Source organism: Poecilia reticulata, linkage group LG9 (genome assembly GCF_000633615.1).
Source record: "Poecilia reticulata strain Guanapo linkage group LG9, Guppy_female_1.0+MT, whole genome shotgun sequence".
NCBI classification, from domain to species: Eukaryota; Metazoa; Chordata; class Actinopteri; order Cyprinodontiformes; family Poeciliidae; genus Poecilia; species Poecilia reticulata.
In genome coordinates, this window is record NC_024339.1 from 2,482,289 (window position 1) to 2,499,874 (window position 17,586).

The 17,586-nt window shown below is 39.1% G+C and overlaps 1 protein-coding gene across 3 annotated transcripts in view; it reads left to right on the forward strand.

Annotated features, from left to right (window-relative positions):
• The window catches only part of tacr1a (tachykinin receptor 1a), a 49,649-nt gene that overhangs the window by 26,372 nt on the left and 5,691 nt on the right, over window positions 1-17,586 (forward strand). For all 3 annotated transcript variants that reach the window (XM_008417286.1, XM_008417287.1, XM_017306491.1), the window contains 2 exons: window positions 1,408-1,602; window positions 16,190-16,340. In XM_008417286.1, the coding sequence (XP_008415508.1) occupies window positions 1,408-1,602; window positions 16,190-16,340 (346 nt within the window). The remainder of the gene's footprint in view (window positions 1-1,407; window positions 1,603-16,189; window positions 16,341-17,586) is intronic.

Genomic DNA, 17,586 nt, shown 5'->3' on the forward strand with positions numbered 1-17,586 from the left:
TTCATATGACTGTATATATATATATATTTTTTTTTTTTTTTTTTTTTTTTTACATTTTTACAGACTGCACTCTAATTCGAAAGCTGAGGGATTTTCTGTGTGAAAACATTCATTGAGTCGGTCTTCTATGAGCCATGTGTTGGTGCAGATAACATTGTCTTACAGTGAGTAAAGGTTGTGTCCCAGGTGAGCGAGGCAGACGGATGCTCCGTGCTTCTGGAAGACATTGTTTGGCTTTCAAGCAGGCGATGACGGTCGGGCCTTTGAACATTTTTCATGACAATTTAGAGAGCATGTTGTGTCCACAGTGGGTTTCATGACTGGAAGGTACAGCTTGGATTGTGAGAGCACAAATGAAAATTGGGTCATTCTGTGTCCACCTAAAATTGCTTCATATTTTAACAACAAACTAATGTATTTTATTAGAATTGTATGTGGAGCAACACTAACTAGGGCATAATTCTAAAGCAGAAAAAAAAGACTTTTAAAACACAATATGACATATGTGATGTGTGTTTCTGTTGCATGCAGGCAGCAACTTATACAACTTGTACTTTTTAATCAGTGTACAAATATATGTTCTGTTGATCTGTCAGAGTTTGTTAGAGAATATTGCGGGGGGGAAAAACACCTTTTAACCACATTTGGACATCGGCAGATTTCTTGTTTTTTAGGTTGCACGGTTTTATGTTGTTTAGCCAGAGGGAAACTTGCTCTTTATTACATTACATTGCTGAAAGTATTTGCTGCCTTCACACAAAAAATGAACTGAGTGGTATCCCATTATTAATCAGCGAAGTTTGATTTGAGGATCCACTCTCAGTTGAAGCAGCTTCAGCTCTCCTGGTGATGGTTTATGACAATATTTGGTTGTTCATCTATTTGTGAGGTCAGACACTGGTGTTGGATTACATGGATTAGTTGGGTTTAGGTGAAAACTTTGTGTTGACTAATCAAGGACTTCCCCATCAAACACACTTTGCATGTTTTTACGGATCTGGCTTTGTGACGTGCAGCTGCGTCAGAACAGGAATGGGGCCCCCCTGAACTGTTCCCATTAAGTTGAGAGTGTTACACTGTCCGAAATAAGTTTCTCTTAGCAGTGAGAACATTTCTCAACTTATTGCGCGGGTCTCCTTCTGTCACAGGACCAGAAGTAAATCCACCGAGTTCTTAAGAACGACCCATTGTTTCACCAGTGTTTGTAGAAATGGCCTACGTGGCCATAGAGGATGAAATTTGGCCATGGTGGCGACTGGAACTCACATTACGTTGGTGTGACTGCAAATGGGCGCAACATCAAAAAAACCTGCTCCTCTAAACAAAATATTGCCCAACAAGTCACTCCTGTAAATGGGCAAATGTTACAATGCCAACAGCCATTGTAATTTGTCTTTGCTTCCGCAGGTACATGGCCATCATCCACCCTCTGCAGCAGCGCATGTCGTCCACGGAGACCAAGGTGGTGGTTGGTGTGACCTGGGTTCTGGCTCTGCTCCTGGCCTTTCCCCAGTACTACTACTCCAACACGTACCAGCTGCCCGACCGCGTGGTGTGCTACATCGAGTGGCCCAATTATACCACGTTCGACTTCCAAAAGATGTGAGTTCCTCCGCGTGGGAGTTTTTCTGACACTCAAGAGAGCATTAATAACTTTTTCAGCTGACAGCCAGCGCGGGAGCTGCTTGTTTGTATTCAGGTGCAGGGAGTGTGTTGCGCTTTGTGCTTGATAAACGAAGGCATCTCGCAGCTGTTTTACGTTTTTCCCCACAGTGAAAAAGGAAAAAGCAATCAGTTTGAACCCGACAAAGAAGTAGAAACTGACTGAGGCTACACCATTTATTTTAATTGCAATTCTCCTTCTGCAGCTTTCAAGGTGCTGAACGTTTCCTGAGAGAAGTTCTTTTACGGGAGCAAAAACTCAGCAACTCAGAAGACAGGAGCAAAGAAATTTACAGATTAAATGACTAGTGATAGGAAAAATTAAGCACATCCTTTGAATGAGAGAAAAATCTAAGACTCATTAAGCTCTTCTTTTTTGATCCTTGGGTAGTCAGTGGGGCAAAAATAACAGCTTTTCATGTCAGCACTTAAAACGATGAGCCCCACCTTGCTTATCTTTTGATTCTTATTTTAGCTCGTAACGCCTTTCTAAGTTAGCAATCTGAAATATTCATAATTCTGACTGCTTCCCATTTAAACATGATTGTCTGAGAAGCTTAGTGTAAACATAAATTTGTACGGCTCCCTTCAACTGTTTATCACAGAGCGGCAGATTGATTCAGTTTGTTTTTGAAGGAACGGCTCGTGTTTATTGGTGCAATTGATTCCAAGTTCTCAAAAAGCCAGCTGTCCGCCTTTGCAATTCTGCTTTAATTGTGTGAATGAGAAAGAGCCCTTTCAATCATCCCTTTTAGGAGCCATACGCAGGCCTGATTTTTATATTTGCCGCTCTAAATTGCGAGGGATTTTGACAGAACTGCCAAGGGGCTAGCTGCTCAGAATGCTAATGTGTAAACTCCAACCAGAGTTCAGCATACTCCTCAGGCATGCTTTGTGTTTTTCTGATGAAAGTCATGCAGGGTCAAACTGCCGACTCTACTGCAGCTCATTTCCTCTGTCGGTTCGTAGCAAAACGCTTGTTGATTTAGTTGGAAATGTTTATTTTTCTTACTCTGTGCCGACTTTAATTGGATAAATCCTGCTGTGGAGATCTTATTAAACATAAGCAACAAGACCATGGAAGTTTTCTTAGTGCCATTTCAGTAATGTACGTACAAAAACAAGAGGTGATATTCATGATAAAATAATATATTTTATATTTTGTCCCTAAAACAAATATGATAAAATATTTGTTTTAAAATAACAACTGAAACATTTTGGACTGAGAAAAAAAAAAAGAAGAAGCAAAGGTCAGAGAAATCTGTGACAGTTTTTTTCCACAACACTTAAAGGAAACAGTTTCTCTCTCAGGTTTTTATTTATCTGCCAGATTTAATTTAGGATTGAGAAAGACGGTTCAACAAACGCAAAGAATGTTTCACAAGCTCTAAGCAACCTTGGTCAGACTGCAGAGCTGGAGGCGACGAGTCGTCTCTCCTCCAAGTGTAATGTTTCTCTTGGATGCTAAAATAAATCCAAAGCATCATACCAGCCATTTATCAATGACAGAGATCATTCGGACAGTTTATTCATGCATTTCTCGAATAGGATAAAGTGCAGGATAACTTTGTCTCCCCAGAGTCGATAAAAAAATTTCACAGAAGCCGTGGCAGACAGACTGTAGAAAAATACAGACTGTAGAAGCTTCCGTAGGAAAAAAAAAAAACAGTTTGTCTCTGTTGAAATATTGAGCTTGCTCTTTACTCTAGCTTAGTAGTGTCTTCTATTTGTCATTTTGAAATCTCAGACTGGCGCACACTTGAAAGCAGACACACAGGTGCACCTCCACCAATAGCAGAAAGAGTAGCAGCAGAGAAACGCCGCTACACTGACGCACGTGCAGACCAACAGACACAGTGACGGCGCGCTCCCCCGCCAACCTCTGACGTCTTCATCATCTTCCGCGTCTGTCGCGTTCCTTCGTGGAAACACGGCTTGTTAGAAAAGCCGCCTCACCATTCGGCGAGGTGACGGCAGCGGCTCTTATTTCTCATTTTAATAAAAGCGTAATTGCGGCCGCTTCAGAGGTGAGTGAAAACATATGGCAGTCGTTCAAACTCAGCTGCCCGTGCTGTAAATGGCACGTCTGATATGAGCTGACCCTGGGTCAGGTCCCACCTGTTGTCCCATCGCAGGCGTTGTCTTGCTGCTGCCACCGCCGTCGGCGTCTACAGCCGTCCTGGGGGTTTGTGTGCAGGCGGTGGGAGCTGGTAAGCCGGCTGGGTCTCAGAGGAGGGGTATTAATAGATGTTGTTTGTGAACGCATGCTAGCGCAGACAACTGCTCAACCCTGAACCACCTCTGAAATGTTTTCACATAAAGACTCATGAAGACACAATAAACCAGAAAGCTAGTCTCTATATTATTTTTCCATGATGCGATTCCCTTTTAGGCAAAGACAATGTGATGATAATTTTTTTATTTTTTTTTACTCTGGTTATTTTTGTTATTTATAACAACTATAATTGCAAGCAGGTTTATAAGTTGCTAAATTTTAGCCTGACTCACAGTTCCAGTGCTTTAATCCCAAAATAACTTAAAGAGACGGTATTATATTTACCAGCCACAGAGAATAATTTTGTAGCATAATATGTTACTTATCTTACCATTAATTGTTATAAAAATGCTGTATACGTCAAATATAACTTAAAAGAAATTTGACTTTGAAATGTAATCCCCTGAAATTAGGCCTCTCTCTCTTTAAAAACTCTTGCCCTTTTTGACATTCCACCTTCAGGAAGTCATCACAACATGCCAAAGCTAGCATGGAAAATTCTTAACCTCTTTAAGATACTTTTTGTAAGTATGCAAACCCTTTATTTGAAGAAAAAGTGGACATTTTTAGTTTAACAATAAATAATACAATTTTGTCGCGTCCTCATCAACCCAAAATCATGCAAGTGTGATATACTGCAACGGCCCAGCTAAGTCCTCCCCACTGCTGTACCTCATGGGTTTGAAAAAGGTGGAATACCTTTTAAGCTTTCCTTTCAGTAATAAAAAAAAGGTCTGTAGAAGGTCATATAGGAACAAATTAGCTGTCAACCTTAAGACCAGAAGAGACAAACACAAGAAGGTTATAGACTCCTTCTGTGCCACACTCTTCAAGTAGCCAGTTCTGCAAATATATAGAATATGCAAGACTGGCTACAGCAGATACAGCCATGTTTCTGCTGCAGTGTTACGTTCCCTGTTTAGCTGTAGAGGGAGATGTGGGTCAAGTGTTCAGGAAACAGTGTCAGGTGAGACTTTACGGCGCAGCTGTGACTTTTTTGTAACAAGCCCGTTTGTCTTCGTCAGCCGCTGTGTGCCCAGGCATAGGGACACGCGCCGCGCACACGGAGCGCCAATGATGGAGGAGCTGATGTCCGGTTTACACAAGCAAGGGCTAAACACAATGACTCACTTCACTGCTGATCTCCTGTGAGAGCGTCTGATGACTGAACCCTAGAAGTAGCGGAGCCTACTTCTGCCGCTTGGTAACCCAGTGACCCCATAACCCCCTGGACATTACAGCAGTGGGAATGACAAAATCAGGTCACGTTCAAAAATGTGCTTCATGAGGAAAAAATACAAAGACAGATAATGAAGATATACATAGGAAGAAATGCACCCAAAAGGTGTTCTGACCGAAAACACGTTTTAAACACTAACTCAGTGTAAATAATGCACTGAGCCGCCCGGTTCTGGGGGAAGTTCCTAAACTAGCCTGTGAATCATATGAACCTGCCAAAGTCTCAGAAAACAACAGAGATGCAAGGTTTCCTGTTATGTCAGGTATTATTTTGGCTGTCATTTGTAGTGACGGGCCAGTACCAGACTTGTATCACCATGGTAACCTCAGGTAAAAATACTATACTGCAACCGCATAGCTTTTGGAAAGCTGTACAATGTAAGTTCTCCCCAAGACACAATTTTACATGAAATATAAGTCAGTTTTAAAAGTTCTTTATTATTGTGTTTTGGTACAAAAAAAAGACCATTTGTGGGATTACCATCCATCCATCCATGTTCTTTACACCCTTGTCCCTCAGTGGGGTCGGGAGGGTTGCTGGTGCCCATCTCCAGCTAACGTTCCGGGCGAGAGACGGGGGTCACCCTGGACAGGTCGCCAGTCTGTCGCAGCATTTGTGGGTTTACTTTAAATGTAACATTGTTTTGGGTGAAAATGTACTTAAAACTTAGTCACGCTTAAAGTAAAATGTTATGAAATGTCAAAATACAGCTGATTTTTGTCTCACTTTCAGGTGACATTTAGCTTTAGTGTGCATATGTATTTGTCGCCAGGGAGGAAATTTTAGGCTGCCGTCTTTGTACCGACTTTGATTACACAGTTAAATTCATATTTCCCAGCCGCTGGCTGCTGCTTTTTAAGCATGACCAAGGAAGGAAAACATTAGCAGCGTCCAAAATTAAAGAACCTGATAAATCAAAGTTGCGGTGCAAAATGCGTCTACGTGTCTGTGACCTCTGCTGAGGAAAATTGTATTGATTCTGCTTGTATGACAACAAAGTGAAGAAGTACAGCGTCTGCTCCCCAAAGTGTCGTTTATCTTTGGCTGCTGAGTGCCTGCTTGGGCCCTCTGGGGAGCCAGGCTCTGCCTGCAGGTCTCTCTGCTTTCACAGAGCCATACTTCACCTCCAGATGGCTCATTGTGAATGATGAAACTTGGGTCACCATTCCATTTAAATGCATTCCGTGATTCGATTTGATTTTAAGCCAGTTGAACGTTTGAAAAAGTATTTTTTTAAGTGTCGGGGGACACTTTTCATAGGCAAATACATTCACCAAGACGTCTCAGAGGTAGAGGAACAACACACAGGTAGCCAATAACACACTGGCGTGTAAAAATAGATAAACACACACACACAGGTTTTAACACCATAATTTAACAACAATTTACTACTAGATTTTTTTTTTATTAAAATGAGCATGAGAAATTATTAATGCTGTTTCCAATACACATTTTTTTTTTTCCAAATTCAAAAATACTTTATTCATCTTAAAATATTTGGGATGAATAAAGGTCAATATTGTTGTAACCGATATTATCTAAAGCTCCAAAGAGTGGTAGATCCTGATGGCTGTGAGTAGAAGTGATCTCCTGTCTGCATCAAAGCGAATCTTAAGCCTCTGCTGTGCAATATTTATATAGCACTTAAACCTTAGTAAAACTGAATTATTGATGATAAAACTGTGGATGTGTACAAATATATAAGTGATGAATATTTATCCGATTTGTGAACACAACCTTTGAAATATGTCTAGTCAACTAGCAGTAGGATGTTACTTGTCCTGTTTTTTATTTTTCAATGAAAATCCGAATCCATGTCAAAATCTGTTAAAATCTGTTAATTTACTTAAACTATTTATTTAAGAAGCCAATGAAATACCTAAAGTTCAGCACCTATCAGTCATAGAATTTTACTACTATTCTTTCAAACCCCTCTGACAATAAGGGCCCAGATTGTCCTTATGCATAACATGTAGGATATTTTATTGCACTTTTCAACAACTTTTTTTAGATATGTACATTCATACTAGTTATTTAAACTGAACTGTATTTCTAACCATAGTTTTAGCATGTCTTTTTTATTATTTATTCTACTGCAGTAATATTTACATAAAGAAAATCACAGACTAAGGGGGGAAAAACCTGCTATTAAGCTGTACACTAAATGTAGGAGAAGAGAAGCTGAGTGTTTTAGCCACCTTTGTCTGAACACATTTGGAAAGTGGAGCTCTTCTTTATTTAAAGCATTAAATGGATCTGAAAAGCTTTTATATTTTTAAATCTCTCTAGGAATCTTAAAAGCTCATGCGTTGTTGGAGCATTATGTGCTCCGGCTGCTGAGGACCGGTGGCTCCCCGCAGATGGCTACTGGATAGAAACAACATTAAAACATTACTGTACCATATGCGTCATGGATTGTAACACACAATATATGTTCAAATGTCTTTTACACTTTTACATTTCCATGTGACAAAAAAACTCCTTCACACACATTTCCACCAGTAACTCAGCCAACAATGGCAACATAAAAGAAAAGAAAAAAAAAAGATGTTTTTCTTAACATAGAAAGCTCTGCTGTTTCTCTTTTTCTTCTCTGTTCTTATGAGTCACTAGTCAGATATTAATGACTGTAGTGGTTCTGGTATTGAAACACATTCTAGATCTGTGCTCTGAGCGTCTTTATTTATTTTACATTATATTTAAAATTCCCAAATCTTTTTTCCTGTGAAATAATGTTAATTTGTACATGTTTGGCCTATTGTTTTAGTCATCCGTCCATTTTCTTACACCCTTGTCCCTTTGTGCGGTCGAGAGGGTTGCTGGTGCCTATCTCCAGCTAACGTTCCGGGCGAGAGGTGGGGTCACCCTGGAAAGGTCGCCAGTCTGTTGCAGGTCAACACAGAGACAAACAGAACACACAACCATGCACACACACACACACCAAGGGGCAATTTGGAGAGGCTAATTAACCTGACAGTCATGTTTTTGAACTGTGGGAGGAAACCGGAGTACCCAGAGAAAACCCACGCATGCACAGGGAGAACATGCAAACTCCATGCAGAAAGGCCGCGGCCGGGAATCGAACCCAGAACCTTCTTGCTGCAAGGCAACAGCTCTACTAACTGCGCCACTGTGCACCCCTTGTTTTGTTTTAGTCAGTTTCAGTTTATTTATTTTACATTGGCTGTTCTACTCCTAATCACACTGACTGAACAAACCAAAGTCCTGTTGTTTTTACATGATTGTCCAAGCCTGTGAAGTTTCCGGTGTATTTCAGTGTGTGTTCTGGTGCAGAGTTATCAAATACATTTGTAATTCACTACATTTATGTCTGCGTTCTAAAAGAGAGACATTTTAAGTCAGTTCAACTGTTTTTCTGTATCGTATCAAATCATTCTGTATTGAACCTCAGATTACTATCGGAATTGAAGAAAGTGAATCGGTGCGTCCCTCGTTAACGGGGAGTTTTTCCTCTCCACTGTCATGCTCAGTGCAATATTTAACTAGAATCAATTGGAATGAATGTAGGTGTGAAACAGCTTTTTTTGTAACGTGTATCCAGACTGAATTGATTTGAATCATTGGCAGCGGACCCACCTTTTAGAATTACAAACAATACAATAGTGACTGTGTGAAGAAGTCCATTTATTCTGTTTGTCAGATAAACAGCTGTGATCATTTTAACATGGACCTTTCAGCTGTGGATGTTTTTGCTTGATTTAGAGCTGGGATTTCATTTCCACAACCATCATTGGGAAAAGAACAAAGGTGTTCTGAAACCTGAAGGTCTGTCCTTTTTAAGTTAGAAATGAGTCTCGGAAGTATCAAATTATATTAAAAGATTTAGAGAAAGAAAGTATTGAGATAAACAGACAACTAAATTTTCTACTCAATCTTCTCTTCCTCTTTTATTTTCATCAATTCTACCCTGGGGTCTTTTTTTATCTGCACATTTTCAAGCTAGAATTTAAAGTATCTTGTGCACTTCAGTGACTGTGTGTCTGTGTGTTGGTGTGTTAGATGGCGGACGTGATACCAGTCCTCAAACTGTCCCCAAAGTCACTTCAATCATGCAAATCGGTGTTATCTGAAAATGAATGCACCAACTATCTGCTTGATCTACACCTCCGCTCTTGATTCACTTTGTGGAGGAGTTAGCAGCTACAGTAGGAGCTTTCCTGAACGAGAGCGTGTGTTACTTCATCGGGGGTGATCTGCATGTCCTTGGCAACACGCCTTTGGTACCAAGAAAACATATTTCAAATTGGGAAGATCTGGCATCTAAACTGGCAAAAATAATAACTTGTCTGCTTTGTAAATGTTTTTATTGGTAAATAAATACATTTTAATTTGTGTGATTCCTTACTTAATTTGGAAAGGGAGAATATCTACCAACAATCCAGAGAAATATTTCAAAAAGCATTTTTTTACATTCCATCAAATGTCCATGTGTTTAATCCCTTGTAATCCATTAATAATTTTGAATGGATGAATGAATGAATGAATGAATGAATGAATGAATGAATGAATGAATGAATGAATGAACCTACCATCAAAACAATTAGTTAATAGTATATAATGTGTACATTATGTTTTATGTGTCGATTTCCCTCATTTCTTCCTATACTGAAAAATATGCACACCCAAAAATCTGCTAGATTTCTTTCAGAATCAGAAAAGTCAAACAGTGAAATCACAGAAGTATCTAAACACCAATTAAATCTCCCAAGAGGACTCATCCATATTTCTCCTTTTCAACTTTTCGTTATCCTACAGTTTTATGAGTTGTTGGCAAACAACAGATTAGTGCATTATTGCCCCCTAGTACTCCTCTGGTTTATATGCTTTGAATTTTCACCCTCATGAGAGTTTTTGCAACAGTTGAATGCATTCAGTCTTTGGTTAAAGACGGGGTCATTTAGACCCAACTAACGTTTTACTCTGTGTGCGGTACAGCGGGGTCACACTGACCCCATGTGCGCTTTTAAGAGGTTTTTTGGTAACACTTTATTTGAAGGGGGGTGAATAAGACTATCATGATACTTTCATGTCCATGACATAACACATGTCATGAACATGAATAAACCTTCATGAATATTTATGACTGTTGTCATAAAGCGTCATTCGGTAAATTATGACACTTTTAATACAAAGTTGACATTATTCAAAATGTCTTTGTTATGACAACTTGACATTAACCAAGAAATCATTACTGTTTAAACTTTACCTTTAATGACATGAAGTTACCTAATTTTTAAAGTGCAATCAGTAATACTTTTAACAAATTTTTATCAGAAATCATAAGGACCAAGATTCGTTATCAGGATCAGTTGTTCAGTGTGTGATCCTCAGACTTTCAGCCGTCGTTCAAAAATACTCTGTAATGAAGTGAACGGAGTGTAGAGTGTTCCCTATTTTAACCAACTTTTACTTTGAAGTAGTTTAGTGTCCACAAAGATGATTACTTACTCAAAGTCAGCTCAGTCTTCTCAGTCTGTATGTATCCGCTAATGGAAACTAGTTTTTCATTGCATTCGGTAGACAAGAGATACTGCCTGATTTGAGTGAGCAGATGAAAAAAGCTCATCAGCAACATTAATAAATTATGAATGAAGCTGTCACTTCTGATTGGACATTTTAATGAATTAATGCAGAGCATGTGTTGTCCGTTAGTGAGACATAAGAATTTCAGCATTGATACTCTGATCCCAATGCTGTAAGATGCTCTCTACTCTAATGAGGAATGACTCACTTTAAATGTCTAGCATGTTTTTTTTTTGTGGTGTTCTGCTGCTGTAGCTCCACTACTTGAAGGATCAACACTTTGTGTGTTATGAGATTCGTTCTGCACTGTCTTGTTTCAACCACTGGTTATTTAAGGCACTGTTGCCTTTCTACTGTCTCAAAGCAATCTACATGTAGTTCTCTAAAAGCGACAAGATATTTCATTCACCCAAYTGCTTTGAGTGCCCTAACTAGTTAGAATCCTAGCTATGCTAACAAGCAATCAAACAAGTGCATTTAACAAAGGGATTGGTGAATGTAAGTAACTTTCTGCATTTCCATTGACCACAGAATTGTGCAAATTGGAAGTACAAAAATAAGTTTGCTTAATAGGAACATGTCGATTTCAAAAAAGGTTTTTTTTGAAAAAAGTCTGCAGTAGGACGCGGTTGTTTTYTGACCGGATCAAAATAAATGTATTTCACAAAACTGCAATGGAAACACTTTTTTGTATCACACAAGTCAAGTGATCAACAGCTTGCTGTTACTACAGGCAGAAATGACAAGTAAGACGACAGGAAGTTGTAGAAGTTTGATGGTTTGCTTTTGTTTTGTTTTGTTATGTGTTTTGTTTGTTTTGTTGTTTTTTGTTTGTTTTTTTTGCTCCACCAGGGCTGTCACAGTAACACACGGGTCATAAAAAGTTGTCATTCAAATGTGATGAGTCCATAACTCTTCTGTAAAACCACAGACTACAATTTCTCCAAAACGCTGCATACGTAGCCGCTCCCATGTTGTTGCCCCAAYGCCTGAATAAGACGCCGACGTCTCCTCTGATTGGCTGATAGATCATGAGTGCTGTATTATGAATAYGTCTCATTTAGTGTTCACATCTGTCATTGACATGATTCTTGAYGAGTTATCATGTGAACAAACTTATTCACGTGTGATTTTTATTKTATTTCTTCAGATGTAAAGGCCACAATTGCATTTTKTTTGCATTAGCGGAGTATACACAAAGATTTGTGCACATTTGTAATGGAAAAGCAGATACTATGTGCAGAGACAGATATTTACCAACACATGGCATGTTTACCTGGACTTTGGTTCTGGAAATCCACTCTGACATGGATGAGTTTTACATAGGAAGTCAGAAGGCTGAGATTGTTTTGCTCTTCATTCTCTTTTCTCATTTGCTCTAATCAGCCTCCATCAGTTGCGTCTGTGTGGCTCCTATCCGCCTTAGGCAAATGTGACAAAAGTACYGACTTTGTGTGTTCAAGCCACGTAGAAACTTCACACCTTTTTAGAAAGCAGATTTGAACAACTTTTGCAGAATTTAGACGATGTTGTGTTGCTTTCAAGCAAGAAAATACATACGAGACTCGGACTGAATAATATACATATTTCAAGAAAACAAAAATTAACTCATGAAGACATATTTATTGAAGTCTTCTCCTTTYAGCTCATTTGTCTCTTGCATGCATACAAATCACACTGGGGCAGCTAAGTGGATTTTCAGCAGCTTCTGCTTTCTCTGAAATTGATTTTTGTCAGCCTTGCGGAGAACGCTTGTAGAACCTTTAATCACAGTGGTCTGGCAGGATGATTGGCTGTTTGCTTCACAATTACAGAAAGATTAGCTGCTCTTTTCTCGAACCATGTCAGTGGCCAGCCCCAAAAATCACAATAAACACAACACAATTGCATTCATTGAAAGGTAMATTTGTCCTAGGAACGGAGATCCGAATAGATTTTTTAAATTAAAGTTGTAAGCGGCATTGAAATGACTTTTACCTTGGTTGTGCTCCCACCTCGCCTTTAGGAGTTGCTACAGCTTCCTGTTTGATATTGAGGGATTGGACAACTTCTTATAAAATGTRAATTATTTGACTTCAGCTTGATAACTTTTATCTGACACCCTTTGAAGCCAATCAATGCTTTAAAAAAATTAAAAGCTTGGAAATTGCAGCTCTGAGGAGGAGCTTTGACCTCAATGGCRGAGCTAGGCCCACTCGGGCATTGTACACAGCCAAATGGTTGTCATGGAGATTAAAGGATTTCTCAAACTTGCTAGAAATAATCAAGGCAGCATATGTGCTTGATGAGGGAATCACATAACATGATATAAAGCAAAAACAATACTGCCCCGTTAATGACATAAAATATAAGACTTGAAAAATTTGGTTAAACATTTCACTTAATCACCTGATAGAAGTATTTTTTTTCTATTTTACATGCATGTAAAATTTAAGCAAAAAATAATAATAATTCTAATTTTCCAAAAACAAGTTTCAAAAATTTCAAAACGTATACAAACGTGCATACAAAGAATAATTTGGTAAGTTTTCTTCTTAGCAAATATCGGTCACTATCCTTTAGTCGTCTGAGTTTGCTGTAGGAAACTGTTGTTGAAACCCGTACAGGTCAGTTACACCTGTAAGGCAACATCACGGATGTTTCCATCTTACATGTTTACAGAGAGACTGAGAAGCCTCTAGCTGAAGAGTGGACACTGTTTTTGTTGCATTTCCCATGGGCTGAGCACGTTTTATATCGTCTGTGTGTGTGCGCACCTCAGCATGTTGTAATTTGTGCTTTGATTTCTCTTGTGCCTCTGCGTATTTAGCGGGAATTAACATAACTGTGGTTAATTACCACAAAACTGGCTGATGGGCTTATCTTTACATTGAGGACAGCATGGAGAAATGGACCGATTCCCTGTGGATCGCAGAGTCTGGCACTGTTCTCCTTCTGAACACAGTTAATCACAACATACTTACTTGTTTGAAGCCCAGAAAGATAGGATACAATTTTGTGCATTTTAACAGCCATTTTAGTGGACATTTCGACATGCACATGCTCAGTAGAAAGCAAATACTTTCCACTTAGTGAGCAGGATCAGGCAGTGTGTCCATGACAGATAAGCAAGTCATTAGCTCCGTGCTTAAACTGTCATATTAAATTATCCCATAAAGGATTTTAATTCACTGGACAATCATTGTTGAGWAGCTGTGCCCGACGCCACGTACCAAAGTACTAAATAGAATTAAAAAAGACCAACTGTGTTTTTAACACGTCAATAAGAACTTATTCTAATGAAGAGCTTTGTCTCTGGAGTTTTGGCTCAAGAAAAACGATTTCAGAAGGTTTTAATTAACTGAGGAGAGACTCTGATACTCCCCTGACCTCAAAACAAATCTGGTGTTTGTTATCAAGTACATCAGATTTTCTGGGCAGGGAGGTCACTCCAGCTGTCTATGACTTAAGTTCAGGACCCTAAATGCCTTATATATTTGGGCTCATTTTCATTGTTTTTAGTTGTGTCGCCTAACAGAAAGCAGTTTTTGAGTTAACAAATATAAAGTATTTGTGGTGGGTCACCAATACCTGTTCAGCAAATACATTATCTCTGTAATGAAGCATTTCGTCCTGTAGGCAAAATGGTAATTCTCCTGGTCATGGAGTCTAAACTGCATGCAAGGAATGAGAGGAATATGGTGAAAATATATTTATTCACAGAATCACAACATCATCTCAATTGTAAATTGAATAATTATATAGTATGTAGTCACAAATAAACATTATTTTGATTAACTATTGTTTAAGGAAGTAAACCAACATGGAAGCTAAGGGCTTTAAAGTTGTGGTATGTAACTTTTATGAAAAATATTTTTTATATATTTGTTGAATCTGTGGTGACATTATGGTTTGAAACAATCTGTGAAAAAAAAATTGTGCTTCTCTGCCTTCTCCCAGTGCTAACTAAAAACAACCAATCACAGCCAAGAGGAAGGTTTTTTTAGTGCTGTCAATCACCCTCCGATTTTCTCCCCATTAGCAGAGCCCGTTGTGTTAGCTCAGGTTCGTTAGCATGGCCGATGATGAGGGAGGATCATTTGTTTTCTATAATGGTGATTTGTTTCTCCGTTAGTAGCACATTGGGCAGTGCGTACATAAGGATTGATCGACATCGCTAAGTCCCTCCTCTTGGGTCTGATTGGTTGTTTTTGGTCGGGAGTAGTGCGTTTCAGGAGGTGGCAGAGCTTGAGCATTTCACAGATTATCTGTCTCCTAACATAATGTCAGGGCATGGCAACAGTTTTAACAAATGTGTAAAGAACTCATCACTTCTTTGCACACAGCATAACTAACTCAGCTCTCAGAAAGACAAAAAGAAAACAGCTTTTTTGTCTTCCTATTTTCTAAAAAATAGAAGGATAATAGATTTTAAAGCTTTTATCTTAACATCTTCTTAATCATTGGCTTGTGATCATCTTAAGGGTGTCAGTCTCTTTTCAGAACAGTAAATTTTTTTAGACCTTTGCATGAATAGTTACATCAAGGTCCGTTATTGCGAATTCCTGAAGTCTACATTGTTGCTTTTACACAATTTTTCTGTTTCTTTTAGTAGAAATGAAGGTTTTTGTTCAGCTTGTTCAGATTTTCCAATGTTCACCTGAACTTGAACTTGTTTGTCTTGAATGGAGGTTTCATCATACATTTGCACGCCATCACTGCTGYTGTTCTTCTTCTCCTTATTTTACACTACAGTGTGAGGATACAGAGAGAAGTTTGTTTTAGACACAGAAACAGAAAGATTAGGAATCAAACACMGACTTAAACAAGAACAACAGGCATCTGTATTACCAGGGAAGGCTGTGTAATGATCACACATCAGACACAGAAGTAGTGGCGAGTAAATCGATCCAAAATATTGATACCAAGTCAGTATCGGATCGATACTAGTGTGGAAAGTTTGCTACTTTAGCTATATTCCCTCTTGMAATGTTATTTTATTTTTGTGTTGAAGTTTCTCAAGGATACCTAAATGCTTTAGATTTCCTCTCAAATTATATTACTTTTGTGCTTTGTCTTAGGCAAAATGCACAGATTTTTTTTTCTTTTTCTATTGTTTCTGTTTATCAAGTTAATATATCATTGCAGACACCTTTACACTTTGTACAAATTTTGCCCTAGGTTTTAACAAAATAATTCAAAGGGGGAAAAAAAACAAAAACACAAACACCAGGAAGTCAGAAGTTATATACAGCAAACCAAAATAATAAAAAGTATCTGTATGATACTGGCCCCATATTCACTTGTTATCGGATCGATACCAATATGCATTATAAGTATCGATACTGGCCCKGTATTCTTATCAGATCGATACCAATATGCAGTATCGCACGCCTCGACACAGAAGATAATCATCCCTTCATCTAACCACAGCTTTGCTTCTGCAGTTCCAGTTTGATCAGAGATGTGTGTGCGTGTGTGTGTTGCAGGTACCATGTGTCTGTGGCCATCCTGATCTACTTCCTGCCGCTGCTGGTGATGGGCTGTGCTTACCTCGTGGTGGGCCTGAACCTCTGGGCCAGTGAGATCCCAGGAGACTCCTCCGACCGCTACAAGGAGCAGCTCACTGCCAAGCGCAAGGTACCCYCCACCCCCCCGCATTTCTGACTCCTAACTACGTTCATGTTATCTGAATGTTTTTTTTTTTTCCTTATTCATGTCTTTTACTTTCCATCCTTCAGCAGCAGTGGCTGTAAGTCGTGCTGTGTTTGTATTGTTTTGAGATAAAATAATGATGCTTGTACCACAGAACTGAAGCCAGCGCTCGTTGCTTTCATGTCGTGCTGCTGGTGCTTTTCCAGYCCACTTGTTGTCCGTTCCTTTCAACTAACTACAGCCACTTTACCCACTACTTTGCTTCAGCCATTTTCACCAACATACCTGGTACTTTCTTTGCAGTCATTTTCACAGCCCTTTCTTTTCCCAGTGTCTTTAAAATTCTGGATGATGGCCTTGCATAGACATGTAGAGATTAGTGGACATTTAGAGTCTTATCTTGAAGCGCTGCCATTGCTACACTTTTCAAATGGTTTTKAGTCAAGTTTAGTCGTCTTTGAATGCACATATTTTTCCAGTCAGTAAAACACTGATCCACCCTCTGCTCTAATGAGCCAGCCTCTCACATCTGTTTCATATCTCAGTATTATTCTCAGGTCATTGACAGTCAGCAGAGTCAGTTATTGTCTGCTCTCACTAATGATGCGCCTACGGAYGTAACATTTTCATTTTGCCAGTGGAGAGTTCAAACCAACAGAGATTTTCTCTCTCTYTTTTTCTTGACAGCAAGTTTTGTTGCAACCTGTTAGGCAAACTGAGAGGTTTGTCTTTGGAAACGGAGTGAGATCTCAGTCCTCAACGGAGATAAATCAATGAACCACAGCTTTCTCTGTACAGAGGCAATTAAAACATTAATAGAAAACTGACAACACCAGCAGTWACATTGTTGATAGTAATGTCTCTCTTCTTTAATCCTAGATCTAAAACAGTAGGAAGCAAAGATTTGGGTTCCTGTTGTCCGCACACTAACGTCCCGTTTACGTGTAGCAGCTCTTCATTTARCCTGCAAGGTTTTTTGTTGCGATCCAGCCTTTTGTTTACACACCAGTGACAGGAGTCACTCACACTCACCCTTTGAAACCAGGTCAGAGTGGAACTCCACATGTGTGAAAACACACATGYGCAGAACAGGGTTTATTCTACGCATTCACAATCAGAAAACAGCAAACAGAATGGCAGCTAGCGTTGTGCTACTTAACCTGTTTAAGGAACATGAACATAAACACTTAGTTCATKGGAGACGGGTTTAAAATGAAGTGGAAGTCAGAAG